General features: G+C 53.7%; 5 protein-coding genes and 1 non-coding gene across 6 annotated transcripts; 1 reads left to right on the forward strand and 5 right to left on the reverse strand.

Moving 5' to 3' along the window:
• Positions 1 to 16: 16 nt before the first annotated feature.
• ColSpa_07494 (lysophospholipase 1) lies at positions 17 to 2213 on the reverse strand (the record flags this gene model as incomplete). Its single annotated transcript, XM_049273706.1, has 3 exons — positions 17 to 1631; positions 1688 to 2010; positions 2064 to 2213. The coding sequence occupies 3 exons, from the start codon at positions 2211 to 2213 to the stop codon at positions 17 to 19; spliced, it is 2088 nt and encodes a 695-aa protein (XP_049129663.1).
• Positions 2214 to 3395: 1182 nt separating this feature from the next.
• ColSpa_tRNA_197 lies at positions 3396 to 3467 on the forward strand. Its single transcript has one exon. It is a non-coding gene; the product is annotated as a tRNA-Trp (tRNA).
• Positions 3468 to 4129: 662 nt separating this feature from the next.
• On the reverse strand, positions 4130 to 5203 carry ColSpa_07495 (putative histone deacetylase complex subunit cti6; the record flags this gene model as incomplete). The annotated part of the gene is made up of 3 exons (XM_049273707.1): positions 4130 to 4354; positions 4443 to 4988; positions 5042 to 5203. 3 exons carry the CDS (start codon positions 5201 to 5203, stop codon positions 4130 to 4132), a joined length of 933 nt encoding a protein of 310 aa, XP_049129664.1.
• Positions 5204 to 6151: 948 nt separating this feature from the next.
• On the reverse strand, positions 6152 to 7087 carry ColSpa_07496 (uncharacterized protein; the record flags this gene model as incomplete). The annotated part of the gene is made up of 1 exon (XM_049273708.1): positions 6152 to 7087. One exon carries the CDS (start codon positions 7085 to 7087, stop codon positions 6152 to 6154), a length of 936 nt encoding a protein of 311 aa, XP_049129665.1.
• Positions 7088 to 7155: 68 nt separating this feature from the next.
• ColSpa_07497 (histone deacetylase HOS3) lies at positions 7156 to 9774 on the reverse strand (the record flags this gene model as incomplete). Its single annotated transcript, XM_049273709.1, has 1 exon — positions 7156 to 9774. The coding sequence occupies one exon, from the start codon at positions 9772 to 9774 to the stop codon at positions 7156 to 7158; it is 2619 nt and encodes an 872-aa protein (XP_049129666.1).
• Positions 9775 to 13066: 3292 nt separating this feature from the next.
• ColSpa_07498 (queuosine salvage protein) lies at positions 13067 to 14221 on the reverse strand (the record flags this gene model as incomplete). The annotated part of the gene is made up of 2 exons (XM_049273710.1): positions 13067 to 13979; positions 14034 to 14221. 2 exons carry the CDS (start codon positions 14219 to 14221, stop codon positions 13067 to 13069), a joined length of 1101 nt encoding a protein of 366 aa, XP_049129667.1.
• Positions 14222 to 14531: the final 310 nt, after the last annotated feature.

Below are 14531 nucleotides of genomic sequence, written 5' to 3' on the forward strand. Positions count from 1 at the left end.
CTTTCACATACCCTTCTCACAGCAACGCTATGAGAGCAATAATAGATGCTACAGTCACAGCAGCCGCGGCTCTTCCGATTTCAGCTGTTGTCGAGGCTCCCGATGGATTCGGTGAGGACGAAGGTGTAGCTCCTCCCCCTCCTCCCCCTCCTGCACCACCGCTGCCGTCGCCGCCGCCGTTGCCTCCGCTGCTTCCGCCCGTGCTCGTCTGACTACTCCAGTACGTCTGATTCCACTCTGCATATGACAAACTCGAGTTTAGCCTTAGCCTAGGATTGAGATCATCCGGTGTGATTGTCCGGGTGGCGACGGTGCCGTCCCAGCAGTGGCGCCGAAAGCACTCCTGACACTTCTCTGGCAGCTCAATTCCAAGCCTTGTCAGACTACCCCGGATTGTCGCACAGGCGAGACAGGCGGGCCACGACGAATCGACGGTGCCATTGCCGTAAGTCGCAAGGTTGAAGGCGTTGTCGGCTGTCAGATCGAACTCGTTGTCCGTAAAGGATGACTTGAAGAATGTAAAGTTGATGTAGCCAGACCACGGCGAGTTAGGGAGGTAGAGCACTAGCGGCGTGGGCGGCGAGGTGGCGGCGTCGCACCCGAAGAAGGTCGGTTGCTTTGTCAGGTTTTGGGTTACTAACGTCGCGACGTCGGGAATCCGAGGAAAGGGGATGTTGCCTTGGGCCGCGGACTGTGCAGCGTTAACAAGGTTGGTGCCGTTGACCCAGTTATACTTTGCGTCTGAGGACGCTTCGTAAACGATGATGAAGTCTACCTGACGTTCGGGGATGATCAGGGGGCGGATGGGGTTCGTTTCTCCCCCAAGACTTCCGTCGACCAGGAGAAGCTCGTCGACCCCCTGCATGGCTGGGTTATAATTCTCAAAGGGGTTCGGGTACGTGGCCCAGAGGGACTCGTTGAATGTCTGGTTGAAGAACTGGGCAGTCTGGTTGACGAGGATCACACGCCCGTCGTCCTCGAACTGGGGAGGCGGGATTATATTACCGGAGGTCGGCGGTCCGGTCTTCAGCGCGCGCTTGGCGAAGATCGGTGTGTCATACCATTCATCAATGAACCAGGCATCGAAGGCGTTGGCCGTGGATCCCTGAATGAACGTGAACTTGTCAAAACCCTGTATGCACTCGCTAGTGTTCTGTGCTGTGCCGTTGGCCATGGAGGTTCCGAGATACATCGTAGGCATGAAAGCTTGGATCCTCCCACCCCTCCAACTTCCGAACTCGAACGGGGTCACTTCGTACGAAGTTAGGTTGAATCCGTTGGTGGCATTCCTCCCAGGCCACATTATACCACCGATGTTAGGCGACTGTCCGGGAATGACTTCGGAGAGAGAGACAATGGGCATCGGAGCCTCGCCCAGAGAAAAGACGGTTCCGGGAAGGGTGAGATCTGAGTAGTTGCCGTACGTCCGGTTTTCAGGTAGATAGATTCCCCAGAACTGACCAAAGGCATCGGCAACGGAAACAGGCAAACCGGTCTCGGCTTTAGCGCCAAGATTCTCAAAGATCTCTGTCAAATACGTTGTTTGATTGCCATCAGGACCGACAGTGTAGTCCACAGTGAAGTCGATCTGCTTCCTAAGGGCGTCTATCGTGACAAAGTCATTCGCAGCTCTGATCTCGATGTAAGCTACGTGAAAAAAGTCATACTCAGCGTTCAGGAAACATACAGCGTGCTGACCGTGAGAGCACCGCCTCCACTTAGACCAGTGATGTACGTCAAGACCTGCGTCAGCCCTCCCGTGCGGGCCGCGACCGCAGCAGGGTTGCGGGCATCGAAGGCTTGCCAGATTCCCAGACCTCCAATGCCGGACTGAGTACCTCCTCCCGAGATGGAGAGGCCAACAACCGGAAAGTTGGAGGTGTTGAGACGTTGGATGTAATCCTGCACATTGAAGCCATCGATGTTGGCCAACGTGAGGTATGAGCTGAGAGCCGGAATGACTTTCTCCCCACGGCTGACTTTCCAAGACGATTCGCTTCGCGATAGTCCCTATGTTGAGAAGTCAACAGCCGGCCCTCGTCATCCGAAACGTGAGGACTTACTTCTGAGGCAGGCCTCACTCTCAAGCCGGAGGGGCAATTTGCGTAAACAGGAGCAAAAGGGTCGACTCCTCCATCACCTTGTCCCTGGGCGACAGCGAGCCCAGCAATAGCAAGAACGCCTGCAAGTGAACAGCGGTCAAAGATTGACATGATGACGTCAAGCTCCTTGAGTTCTCAAAGTGCAGGCCAGGAATAGTGATGACGGCTAACGGAGCCAAGTTACAAGCTGCGAGCTCTGTTTCCTTTATTCCTCGTCTCATCGGTGCAAGTATCAAATCCCACTAGGTTTGCTCATGGATTTGTGGCGCCTCAGCAATTCGCGGGGAACCTTCACTAAGCCATATCGACGAAGACGGCTTTTTGCACAAGCATCAAGTAAGTAGTAGGAAACTTGATTGTCGGATTTACGTGAGTCGAAAGCTTGTTCCTGTAACCTGCGGTGCTGCGGCAGAGCCCAGGGACGCCAATCCAATAAGACTTATCGATGTTCGTCGCTTCTAGCTAGGTCTTCCTCACTGACCGCGTGGAGCACGCGGGTTCGTGAGACACGCCAATAGAGTTAGTAAACATGCGCATCGTTTTTCACATGAAAGCGTGTGGTTTGGGGCTTTCCGTTTGGAATGGAGCAAACTTTTGGATGACGGAGTAGATACCTGCCGAAGCACAAGCTTGTTGAGAGACAGGAAGAGCGCACCTCTAAGCCAGGTTGGCGGCTCGGCTGTCAACTTTGATAGCCTGCAAACGGGGATAGGGCTTCAACAGCGTTGTTGAGGCGCCATGGAAAGGCACCACCTCAAAAGCGGCCATGGCTGAGATTGAGCTGTGGTTGCATCTGCCAGATGGAATGCCTCACCCCGCGCAACTCGCTCAAGTCGGCCGGGTGCCATTCGTCCCTAATTACCACCACAATTGCAGATGTTAAAGAGCTGTGCCGGAAGCACTCCTAGTCTGAAGAGGTTGCCCCGGGGCCGACCCCGCCAACAGCGAACGCGCGGGGTCGCTGAGCGTGGCCGATGGTAGCGAAGTTCTCTCCTTGCCACACTGGCCCAGATCAGAGCCACTACAACTCGATGTGAAGTCCTACGGATATCTACGACAGCTAGGAGTATACCGCAATTAACAGCCTTCACTCGGGAAAAATCTTAATCGCGCGAGAGAAACCAAAGTCACAACCGAGAAAGGTACCATTTCCCTTGTGGTTTGCTGCGCACCATGCAAAAGTGAGATCCACTTCTTGTTTACAGGCCCTCTTTTATGCACATGCCATCCATAGTCACTTTCCCCAGCTCCATCGTCAACTCCGCATCTCCTGATCCGGAACATCCACACATCGGCCCTCTGGCGCAACGGTAGCGCGTTCGACTCCAGATCGAAAGGTTATCCGTTCAAATCGGGTGGGGGTCATTCTTTTTCGCGTCACGAAGCCATCTCGGGCGTCTCTTTTTGTTTCCTGGACGCGTGGTGATGTTGGGATCTGCTGGTAGGGAGGGAGGTTTGCGGGTTATGGCGGAAACGATGCGCCGGCAATGGCCACTGGTCTGAGCTTGACCATGTGAGTGTGCGCTTGCCTAGAAACGCAGTTCCAATGTGCACAAAGTTGAATAGGGTCGAAATTGAGTGTTCCCCCAACCGGTTTGCCATCTTTAACCAATCAGTTATGAAACTTCAGTCTTTCCAATCAATTTTTGATGTGTTTGGCATGAGATAAGAGACAGAGCCACCGTCCCAAAGTCTTTTTAACCCGTCATTGAGTTTATGATTACGTGCGGCCTGCCAGGCTACTCAGCATCATCCGATGATCTCCAATATTGGCCAACTTTTCGAACCTTCATGTACAGTCCTGTGGACTTTTTCAGTCTGTGTAAAACAACAAAGCTGAATACCACCAGCCATCGGTTTTGAGATCGGTTCTATTGTGAGGGGAATGCTTGAGTTGTGACGAAATCACGGGTCAGGCTACAGACACCACAGCTAAGCATTACTTTGTCTCTGGAATTCATACAAAAGCAACTTTGTTCATCTAAGTCTATTCTAGCGTTTGCACTTTTTCATTTTCAACGGTTTCTCTATTTGAAGTTCTCCCGAAACATTTTCAACGCAACACCCTTCTCCCGCAACGCCGCTTTCGCATTCCCGTTGACGCCCTCCACAGGCCCGCGTTCAAAGGTGTACACCTCCTTGACGCCCAAGCTCTCGAGATAGTCTAAATTGCGCTTGTAGTTCGTCGCAACCTGCGCGATACCGTGGCTGTCGTCGGAGAACGTGAACCGTCCGCCCATCTCGAGCCAAGTCTGTGAACAGTAACGTCAGCAACAGCACCTCAGATCGTAATACGTCCTCTCAACTGTGAGTGCCGAAACACAGAAAGCGAGAACTCACCTCGGCGATAGCCCGACAAGGGTAGGGCTCATCGAGACCCTTCCTCAACGCACTGCTATTGCACTCCAACAAACCGCCATACCCCTTCACGACCCCAAGATTCCTCACAATCCTCTCCCACACGCCCTTCCACTTCCTGACGTCCCGCCCGGGGTCCTCGCTCATCAGCCTCACGAGGTCGAAGTGGCCCACTACGCGCGGCTCCAGCGCCGTCAGCATCTCGTGCTGCTGGTCGTAGTAGCGCTCGTACATCTGCTCCTCGTTGCCGCCTGCCGTCTTCATCGCGTCAATGTACATCTCACGGCTGTAGTCGATGGGCACGGCGTTAACGTGGTGCAGCGAGCCGATGAAGTAGTCGACCGCCGGGTGGGAGGCGAGGGACTTGATGAAGGGCCCGTAGGCGGGGCGGTACCATTCCCCCTCGAAGCCGATGAGGAGGTGGATCTGGGAGGCGTACTTTTCGCGCAGGCGTTGAGCCTCGGCGAGATAAGCTTCGTGACGCGGGGCGAGGACGGAGAGGGCGCCTTCGGGGTCGCCGTCTTCGAGCTGAGGTACGGTTAGCATCATTGAAAAGGGACAGACGAGGAAGGGAGTCGTACTTCTTCAGGATAGAGATCTGCGATATCCAGACGGGGCATGTGTTCCGTCAGGCCCATGGTCTTGTAGCCTATGCTGATGGCATGCTGAATGATGGCCTCGAGCTGGTCCTTTGCGTGGCCGGGGCAGAACTGCCCCGAGTGGGAGTGCATCGTGAATGCCATGATGTACGGTGCGTGTGTAAGTGAGAAGTCGAGGTGAAGGTGATGAGTTGTGAGATGAGATGAACTGGAGGATCTGAGTCAGGGCGTGATAGCCTAGGCGGTTGAGTGGGTGACGTATTCCGGCAGAGTTACCGACACGGGACGATCCAGTCTTACAGGTCTTATCAAAACACAAATTTGAAGCGCTGGCCTAGATTGAGCGCACAACTTTATTTGCAAACGATTTGTGATGTTCAAGGACACAAGATACGAAATAGAGGCACAGGCTATCTCCAATCACTGAACGATGAGCGGCTGTATTTCCCATAGGACACGCCTCGGGATGCAACCATCTTCCCCCGAAAACAAGCGCTGCAGTTCCCCACCACCCTCAGAAATTTCGGGGCCCGACGGGTGATGGCCGCATTGCCGTAGCAAATCGCTGACGCTGATCCGTCCACGTTGGCGCGCATGAATTGCACCACTCCCTCCGCATGCCAAGGTTCGCACATCCGCGGATGCCTAGAGTCTCGGATACAATACATTGGGTGTCAAATGACACATGTCCAAGGAAGGCACTTTATCCATATCGCTCGCTGATGTGTTTATGTTCCGACACCCTCGCCAGACTCGTCAATTGCTTCAGTGGCAGTCAAAGTGCAAATTGTATGTACAAGAAAGACAGCAGATAAAAGAAGCAAAAGCAGAAAAGAAGAAGAAGAAAATTTACGAGGTCGACTCGGACAGGAGGGTATCATGACGGCGGAATCCAAGTCTACGGCTCGCAAAGCCAGATCCGTAGAAAAGCATTACAGAGTTCTATAACAAAAGGAACTGGTAGCCCAAGCCAAACAAAACAATACGCTTTCTCTTCCCTTCTTCCTTTTTCAGGATTGTGATAATCCAGATGTGTGTTGACACTTCATGCCAAACAGTCCCAGCGAAATTTGGATTGTTTTCGAAATTCCATCACTTTTGCGGGGTCTCGGGAATTTCCCAGATCGACTTGGCTGGTTCCTCTGGATCCGCCTTAACGGCCGCTTCCTGTTTCACCTCCAGCATGCCATGGGGGTCTTGCGGCGCAAACGGGATTGCCGAGGTTGACGTGAACACTGGTAGGTCTGCCCGCATCATCTTGGCTGGCGACTTCTTGTTCGGCGATAGTTTAGCCGATGACAGCTTGGACGGAGAAGTCTTGACCGGCGTATTCATGTTGGGCGGCAGCCACTTCAAAGGTTCTTGTGGCGTCATAGATACGGGCGTTGGACCGTCGGGTTGATAGTTGATGAACACGTCCGAGTCTGACGGCGTCGCTACCGCCGGAGATGTGACCGGCGAACTGACGGGGAGCTCTAGCTGACGGGGGTCGGGAGTTACGGCCACGGGCATTTGCTCCGTTACCGGAGTGGATACTTCAGGCCAGCCCGATGGAGCAGCCGCCAATGATAGATCTTCGAAAGCCGGAGGCTGCGTCGGTGGTGTTGTGAAAGCCTCTTCTTGCGGAGGAGTGACCGTCGGAGGTGCCACTGGCGAGGGTGCAGTAGGGGTCGCGACCTGAGCTGGGAAAGCAGGTTTTGCCTCTTCGGTTGCAGATGGTATCGCCGCCTTGGCTTGCGCGGCTTGCGCTGCTTTAGCCCGCTCTTCCTTCTGCGTCTTTGTGATCAAGTTGATCTTGACCTTCTTCATGCCAGCCGTCAGTTTGTCCATATCATCTTCCGACGCAGCAGCCGGGCTTGGCTTTCTTTGAGGGGCTTGAGATGGTTGACTCTGCGGAGGAGGAGACGGCTTCGCCGGCGCGGTCGGCTTCTTGACTGTCCTCGTTGTCTTGGGGGCCTCCTTTTTGGCGGCAGGCGCTCTTGTTTTCTTTACAGTCAGAGATGTGCCGCTCTGGGTCCTCACGCTCATGGCCGAATCTGGCCTGACACTCATCGAAGTATCCGGCCGAGAACCCGCGACTCCGTTGCCCCCCTGAATCATCTCTGAAGCATTTGAAGCCACCGACGACACCGCACTAAGGCGTCGGCCTGGCCGCTGGGCTGCTCCGTTCGTATCAGACGTGATACCACGAGCTGCAGCCTAGTCATTGTGTTAGTCCAGGTCTCCAGAGGATCTTGCGAGATGTCACCAACCTTGTCCGAAGAGAGCGCAGACGACCCCGCCACCGTTTTCCGTCTGTTCTTAGACTGCTTGTCTTCGTCCTCGTCAGCATCAACGTACATGCCCGGCCTCGCTGGTTTGCGTTCTCTCAGCGACATTCGTGAGGTTGGCCTGCTGACTGGAGCCGGCGCAGGCGCAGGTGCAGGCGCAGGCGGTACGAGATCAGGGTTGAGGATCGACTGCCGGTCCCTTCTAGCCCTAGTTGCTTCCGCATTGAGGTCCTCGGGCTTGCAGCTGTCGACTTGGCGGTCCGACGGGATGAGTAGCCTGCTCAGCTCGTGAGCTGCAACAGTCCAGTGAACATCGGGAGGGGGCGGTGTCGGCGGCCGAGTATATGGCATCCCGTTTGACAGGCCGGACGCCATGCGCCTCATCCTGGCAGGGTCTACGGCCTTACCAATCGACGCCTGGGTAGGTGTAGAGTAAGTTGGCGGCGTCGAGTGTCGTACCGCCTTGGGGCTTGGTGGTCGGTTGCCCATTGCCACCTCAAGCTCGTCCAGCTCAGCGGTTGACCACCAAGCCGGATTGTATGGGTGTAGAGATGCTAGAGATGGGCCCTTGGGAATGCTTTGACCATCAGGAATCGCCCCGGTCATCTGTCCCGCCTCGTGGCCAAGTGACGAGCGACCCCGAGTCGGTTCTGCTGAAGTCTGGTCCCCTGAAAGTCCGCTCAAATGGCTGAAAATGCCAGAGTACAGAGCGCGATCGCTGTAGCCTCCTTCGAGCACACTGATCACCCGGCCGTCAACTCCTAGGCCTTCCTCCGCGGCGATTTTGACGACATCTTGCGCGATACGGGCGTAGAACTCGGTAGGAACGTTCACGTTGTGACGCTGCATACCCTTTGTCTCCCACTCACTGGCATCAAATCCTGCCGAGAAGAAAATGGCTGCTTTCGGGGGCAGGTTGAGGGAGCGTAGGCGAGCTGCTTGCGTTTTGAGATATTTGCGGGTCTTTTCTAGGATGACGGAATACTTGGACTCGTACAACTCCCAAAACTCCTTTTCAGAGCCATACGACTCCAGATGAACGTTGTAGATATTCTGACCGTGAGCATTGTCAATGCACAAACTCGCATTCTTCACCTTTTCTTCGTCTCCCATCTCACAAGGGTAAGAATTGATGTCATGGAGACTGAAGTAGCCGACGGATGCCTTTTTCCAAGCAGCGGTGTTTTTGGCAGCGTTCACTCCTCGTGTGTTGTGCGCCCACGTAATAGCCTGTGAGCCGTCTCCATGGTGAAGATCAAAGTCGATGATGGCCGCATGAGTCAAGCCGTGGTTGAGAATGGCATGCATAATTCCCACATGTACATTATTGATCCAGCAAAACCCGGATGGGTACGAAGCTGAGCAATGATGCCCCGGTGGACGTACTGCAACAAAAGCTCGACGAGGGCCTGAGGTGAAGACGCGATCCACGGCCTCGCAGACAGCGCCTAACGCACCCTCAAACGCTTCGAGAGATTCCGAACAAAGGTATAAATCACCCTCATGGAACTTGTCGGGCGGTCCCTCCGCACCTCGGTTCATTTCCGGTCGCTGAAGCTCCTTTCCGCCCGTTGCCAATTTCGTCTCAGCCACATCGCACATCATCTTGAGCTCCTCCATCCACTTGGTACCATGCACGTTGGTGACAGCCGGCGATGTCAGGGGCAGTCTCCGATCGGTCTTGTAAATGCGAAACGGGATATTCGGGATCGACGAAGGGTCCAGGCTCGGATGCAGTGCATATGCGCCATCGCAATGTCGCTCACCAAGCCGCACGTAAGCCATGGCTACTCCCAAAACACCGGCCTTGATTCTCTCGGGTCGCTCGACGATGGTGCTAAGGGCAGCTCGGGAGGTCTTGGGACGAGAGAACCGGTGTCCGTAGCAAGCATCGTGTAGTATGACTAGAGCTTCGGTGGCACGAGTTGAAGTCGGGGAGTGAAGCAAGTCCAACTCGGTCTTGAAATAGTCGCGAGCAACTGTATTTGCCGTGGGTGGGGGCTTGATATATTCAGGGGGGCTCGGTCGTAGGGGTGATTTGACAACGGGAGAGGACGCATACGCCATGCTGGTCCGTCGCGAAGGAGCTTTACTAGGCGTCCTACTCGAGGAGCCGCCCACAGAGTGCAAAGAACTCGTAGATGTCTTGCGCTGGAGCGTCGGCGTTGAAGATCGCTGGAGCGTTGGGGTCGAGGATCGGGACCGGGAGAGCTCTCTCGCAAAGGAGGGACTGCGGGAGGGTGCTCGAGGACTCGGCGCAGGGGAGGTCCTATTCATAACCGGTCTCAACGGCGAGAGTGCGCTCGGCGTGCGGGGAGAGTTGCTAGCGGGAGAGGTCGAAAGAGACAGCTGCTTGAGCGAATGCGCCAGGTCCTTTTCGCCGTCATTGCTTGTGTTCAGCATCGACTGGCGCCGTGGTGGCGCCCTGTCGAATGGAGAGGCCATAGTAAAGGCGCAAGACCCATGAGATATTGCCAGTAGTTGGGGAAGTTTGCGTTTGACTGAAAAGAGGATTGAGAGCAGCAATCCAGTAGCAGTTCGGATGTAAGTATTGAAACAACAACGTACGGGGTGTTCCTGCTTTCGGCCACTTTCAGCTGCCGACAGGGTGTAAGGTAAAGTGGTAGGGGACTTTAGTTGACCGCCCGCCAGCACATCGTTGGAGTCGCGTCTTCTTTGTGTACATAACACGCGTCATAAGGTGCATAAATGCGATCACGTGGGGTGCCAGCAAATAGGGGATGCGCGGGGCAATCCCGCTGGGCTGAGAGAAGCGCAGGCGCTAGGACTGAGTGGGGTTCAGACGGACCCATGTGGACCCAAGATCGTCACTGGTGCAATGCGAGTTCGGTGTTGATTGTTCACTCTTATCCAACTCAATTTTCTTCACCAGCTTCGCCTGCAACACCTCCGACTGAGATTAGTACAGCCTCTTGACTGCGGATCACGCCGATTCCCCATCTTTTTATCATTCATCACGGGCGGGAGCTGAGGACATGTCGAGTCAACGCCGAAGAAATATTTTTCGCGCCAGGATCCTGCCGCACGGAACGCGCATGGTTTCCGCATGCTTCCCTTGGATGAAGATATAGATGTGCGACATGGGCAGCGACCCTATAGCTTATGATTTAGACTATCTAGTCTAGATCTGAGCTAGTTGGGCCAATCATTGCTTGGTAAAGAAGGTCGAACAGCCACCAGAAAAAAAGAGCTGCCACTCGTGACAACTTTATAAAAAGCTGGCCAACAACACCGCCAACGACTTCAGGATACAGCTTGTGTCTGCCTTTCGTAATCCTGTATTCACGCAGAAAGCTTTTATTCCCAATTGGACGCAAACGGGCCATCTTATCAGCAACTTACGTCGCTATTGTCCTTGCCCGGGCATCTGCAAAGCACACAACATCTATGGAACCAAACGGCAGAAAGACGACCCGACAGTTCGGAACCGAAATTAGGCAGGCAGGATCAGCTGTCCGCAACTTCTCCGTTGCAACCATGGTTTTGAGTGCGATTTGTTATGCATTTTTCTGGTGAGGGCCTGTTAACATGACATCTCATGCAGTTTCCGGTCAGCCTCTATTTTTGTCTCCCATGCTTCCCCACGAATCTCTGAGTGATGTCGAAGCCTCCTCCCACTCCTGCTCATTTCTCGGCTTGACAAATCTAACGCCACCGCTCTTTTGAGTCTTGCTGGTTCAGGCAGTATTCTTCTGCTCTCGGCCATTCTCATTTCTTTTCAACATGGGTGTCTGCAAGTTGTTGTCCTACTCGTCCAACTCATTTTATTGCGCCGCACAGGAACCAACAAGTTGTTGCATCTTGAACTACGTCTATTGGCCTTCTCGTCTGTAACCTTGCTGTTTGGCTTCTCGATACAGCCATTGATTGTTCCCACGAGCTAGGGTAAATGCAAGACGGTCTTGGATCATTGTCGGAGGTCCAGGTGCTGACGAGGTCAAACTATCTATACCTGCTTTCCCTTAAATTTGAATAGAATGACAACAAGTTTTTTCTTCTACTCAACTCTGCTTCAGTCTACTCCTCGGTGCTTGACTCCAAAGTCGAAATGACATCTATCAGCTATTGTAGCAGCAGCCTCTTTGGCATCCTCCTCACCTCCGTCGCCGCCAGCCAAACTACTCCGGACCCGCTCTATACTATTGCCCACGCGGACGCGGTCGCGACGACAATCCCGCCGATACAAATAGACGAATATCTTTGTCATGACGGCCAAACCGTGGCGACATCGTGCTTGGCGTCTTTCGGTGGCAAGGATGAGTTCCGAGAGGCACCTATGTCGAGCCAGATGGAATGCCTCTGTTGCGCGCCTGACCGACCGATCTCGCCCATATGGTCCTCTTGCGCAAACAAACTCCCGACAGAGCATCCCGAAGAGCCTGCAGCCTTGAGCATGGGTAAATATATCTTTTTTGCGTCTCTTCGGGTTATTGAGCCATGCACTAGAAGTTGACGAGCAGAACTGACCGATCACAGTTACGGAATACGGCTTGATGTACATGATGTGCAGTACATCGTCACCATGCCAGCCCGTGACTTCCACGGCCTTGCCTGGCGAGGGTCCTATGGTGACCTCAGACCAGGATGAGAGCTGCCAGAGAATGATGAAGAAAGCCTTGTTATGCGCAGCCTCCAAGTCTGAAGCATCATACTTTGAGTCCGTAGCGCCGTTCGTGGCCAAAACTTCGATTGATATGTCAACGCTAGCCGATTGCCTTTGCTATGTCCCGTGCCTCATCACGATTCAATTGCCATGACAGTTACGTGTCTAATGAACTTGACTTCACGTAAAGCTACACGGCTGTTGGGCGACTGTCCTCAACATTCGCACCAAACTCGTTCAACAACGCCGTTAAAAATGTTACACGTGGGCTAAGGATGGCTATGAGTCGGAATTGGCGTCAGGTAAGCAAGCCTCCGCCCATAGCAATTTCTCTGCGACTTCCCTCTCAGGGTTTCATGTTTGTCACTGACTCATGGTTCTATTATTTGCAGAACTTGCTACGATAAAGGACTTTTATAACAGTTTTGGACCGATTACAAGCCAAGCGGCAGCGACCTCGATCGAGAACACAGTCGACTCTCCTACTGCGACTGCCGCAACGGCAACGGCCCTAACACCAGTCATGACGACAGGTACCAGCGCAACTAACGCAGTTGCCATGCATCTTGAGACATTTGTGGCTGCTGTTCTGCTCTCGCCCTTGCTATCGTCTTGGTAGCTTGTGCCAGGGTTTGGTGGCGTATACACAGATAGAAGGAAAGGTACACGCTGGATGAGGACAAATATCACAGATTCATAGTGGGAACATAATATACACATTTCTTGTAGTTTAACTTTACAGACCTAGTCTGAGTTCATGGCCTGGTCCTCAGCTATGTGATAACTGAAGGCGCAAAGCATGGGGAATCAAGGCTCCTCGTACGCTGCAAGTATGAAGGCTGGTCTACTTAATAAAACGCCGAGGCTTATATCGAGAGGCAAATGAGCCCCCGTGGAATCCAACAGCGTTTAGTTGCTTTTGTGATATGTTTTTCCTCATGTCGTCAGTCATATACTCAACTCAGAGCAAATGGGTAGAACATAACATTGGAAGCAATGTTAGCAGCAACCTAGCATTGTAGGCGGTGGCCAATCCATTCATCGGCCATCAGTACTCAAATGGAATCCAATTCAACTGCAAACGTTCATCTTCCTGAATCAGTAATAATGTGTTTACTCGTTTATTAAGTCAACACCGACTCTCTTCAGAGACTCTACAGCCCATTCAGGGTACTTGGACTTGTCGTCGTACAGATCGCCGAAGAATTGTCTAATCAAGGCAGGGAATCTGTCCTCAATCACGGCTTGACGTATCTCCTTCATCAGGTTTAGCTGGTACCACACGTTGTGTATGCTTAGTAAGTGAGCAGCCACCGTCTCCTTGCCGGCATTATGATTGATGAATGCTCTCGTGACGCCGAGGCCACCCTCCCCTTTTCGACAACAGAGGCACCCGCATCCTTCCTCAATAGGGCCGAAATCGTTCTCGTACCGCCAGTTTCGAACGTTGATGACACCGTTTTTAGTGATTGCGTTTCCGAATCGCGCCGTCCTTGTCGGCCACACGCAGTCGAACATGTCGGCGCCGAGGGCGACGCTCACGACCAAGTCCTCTGGATAACCGATACCCATGACATACCGAGGCTTGAGTTCGGGCAGCAGTTCTGTGCAAGTCTCAACAACACGGCAGTAATCCGTCTTGGCCTCGCCTCCGCTCAAGCCACCTATGGCAATACCGGGGGTATCGCGCGCCAACATCTCCCGTGTGCATTCTCGTCGCATCTCGAGGTCGAGACCACCCTGGATGATGCAGAAGAGGTTCTGTGTGGTGGGGTTCTTGTGCGCCGCGATGCAGCGGTCGAGCCACCTCACGCTGCGCTCCATGGCTTCACGCATACGGGCAGCGTCGGGGGATGTGGTGACCAGAACGTCGTCGAGCTGCATCATAATGTCGCTACCGATCGAGTTCTGCAGCGACATCGAATGCTCGGGTGTGAGAAGCATCGGCGAGCCGTCGTGGGGGCTGAGGAAGCGTACGCCCTCTTCTGTGATTTTCGCCAGCTTGAGGAGACTAACCATCTGGAAGCTGGATGCTGTCAGCTTTCGAAACATGGTCGTGCTGGCTTCAGGACAGTCTCACCCTCCGCTATCTGTCAGGATGTTATGCTTCCATCCCTGGAGCTTATGCGCGCCTCCAATAGCGTCGAGGACATCTTGTCCAGGCTTCAAGCCAAGATGGTAGGTGTTGTTGAGGCATAAGCGACAACTGGTCTCTTCGAGCTGTTCCGGAGTCAAACCTTTGAGAGAAGCTTGCGTCGCGACGGGCATGAAAATGGGGAGTTGGACCGGACCATGGGGAAGCGTTAGGATGGATGCGCGAGCTCTTGTCGTCTAGCCTAAGCCGTCAGCATTGTGCCGCCAGGATCACATGATAATGGTGGGGGTTTCTTCATGGGCAACTTACTGAGCAACGAGCGACAAGCTCAAACGTGAGAGCGGGCGAAGACCCGATGTTGGTTGACGCCATCCTTTTCGCTATCCACATGGGCGCTCACGTAGTCCATGGGCTGCTGGCTACGAAGTGGGAGAAAGTGGGAGAAGATTGAGTGTGGTTCATAATGCACTTCTCCAAAATCGC

This window comes from Colletotrichum spaethianum (genome assembly GCF_022836535.1).
Source record: "Colletotrichum spaethianum MAFF 239500 DNA, contig19, whole genome shotgun sequence".
Taxonomy (NCBI): Eukaryota; Fungi; Ascomycota; class Sordariomycetes; order Glomerellales; family Glomerellaceae; genus Colletotrichum; species Colletotrichum spaethianum.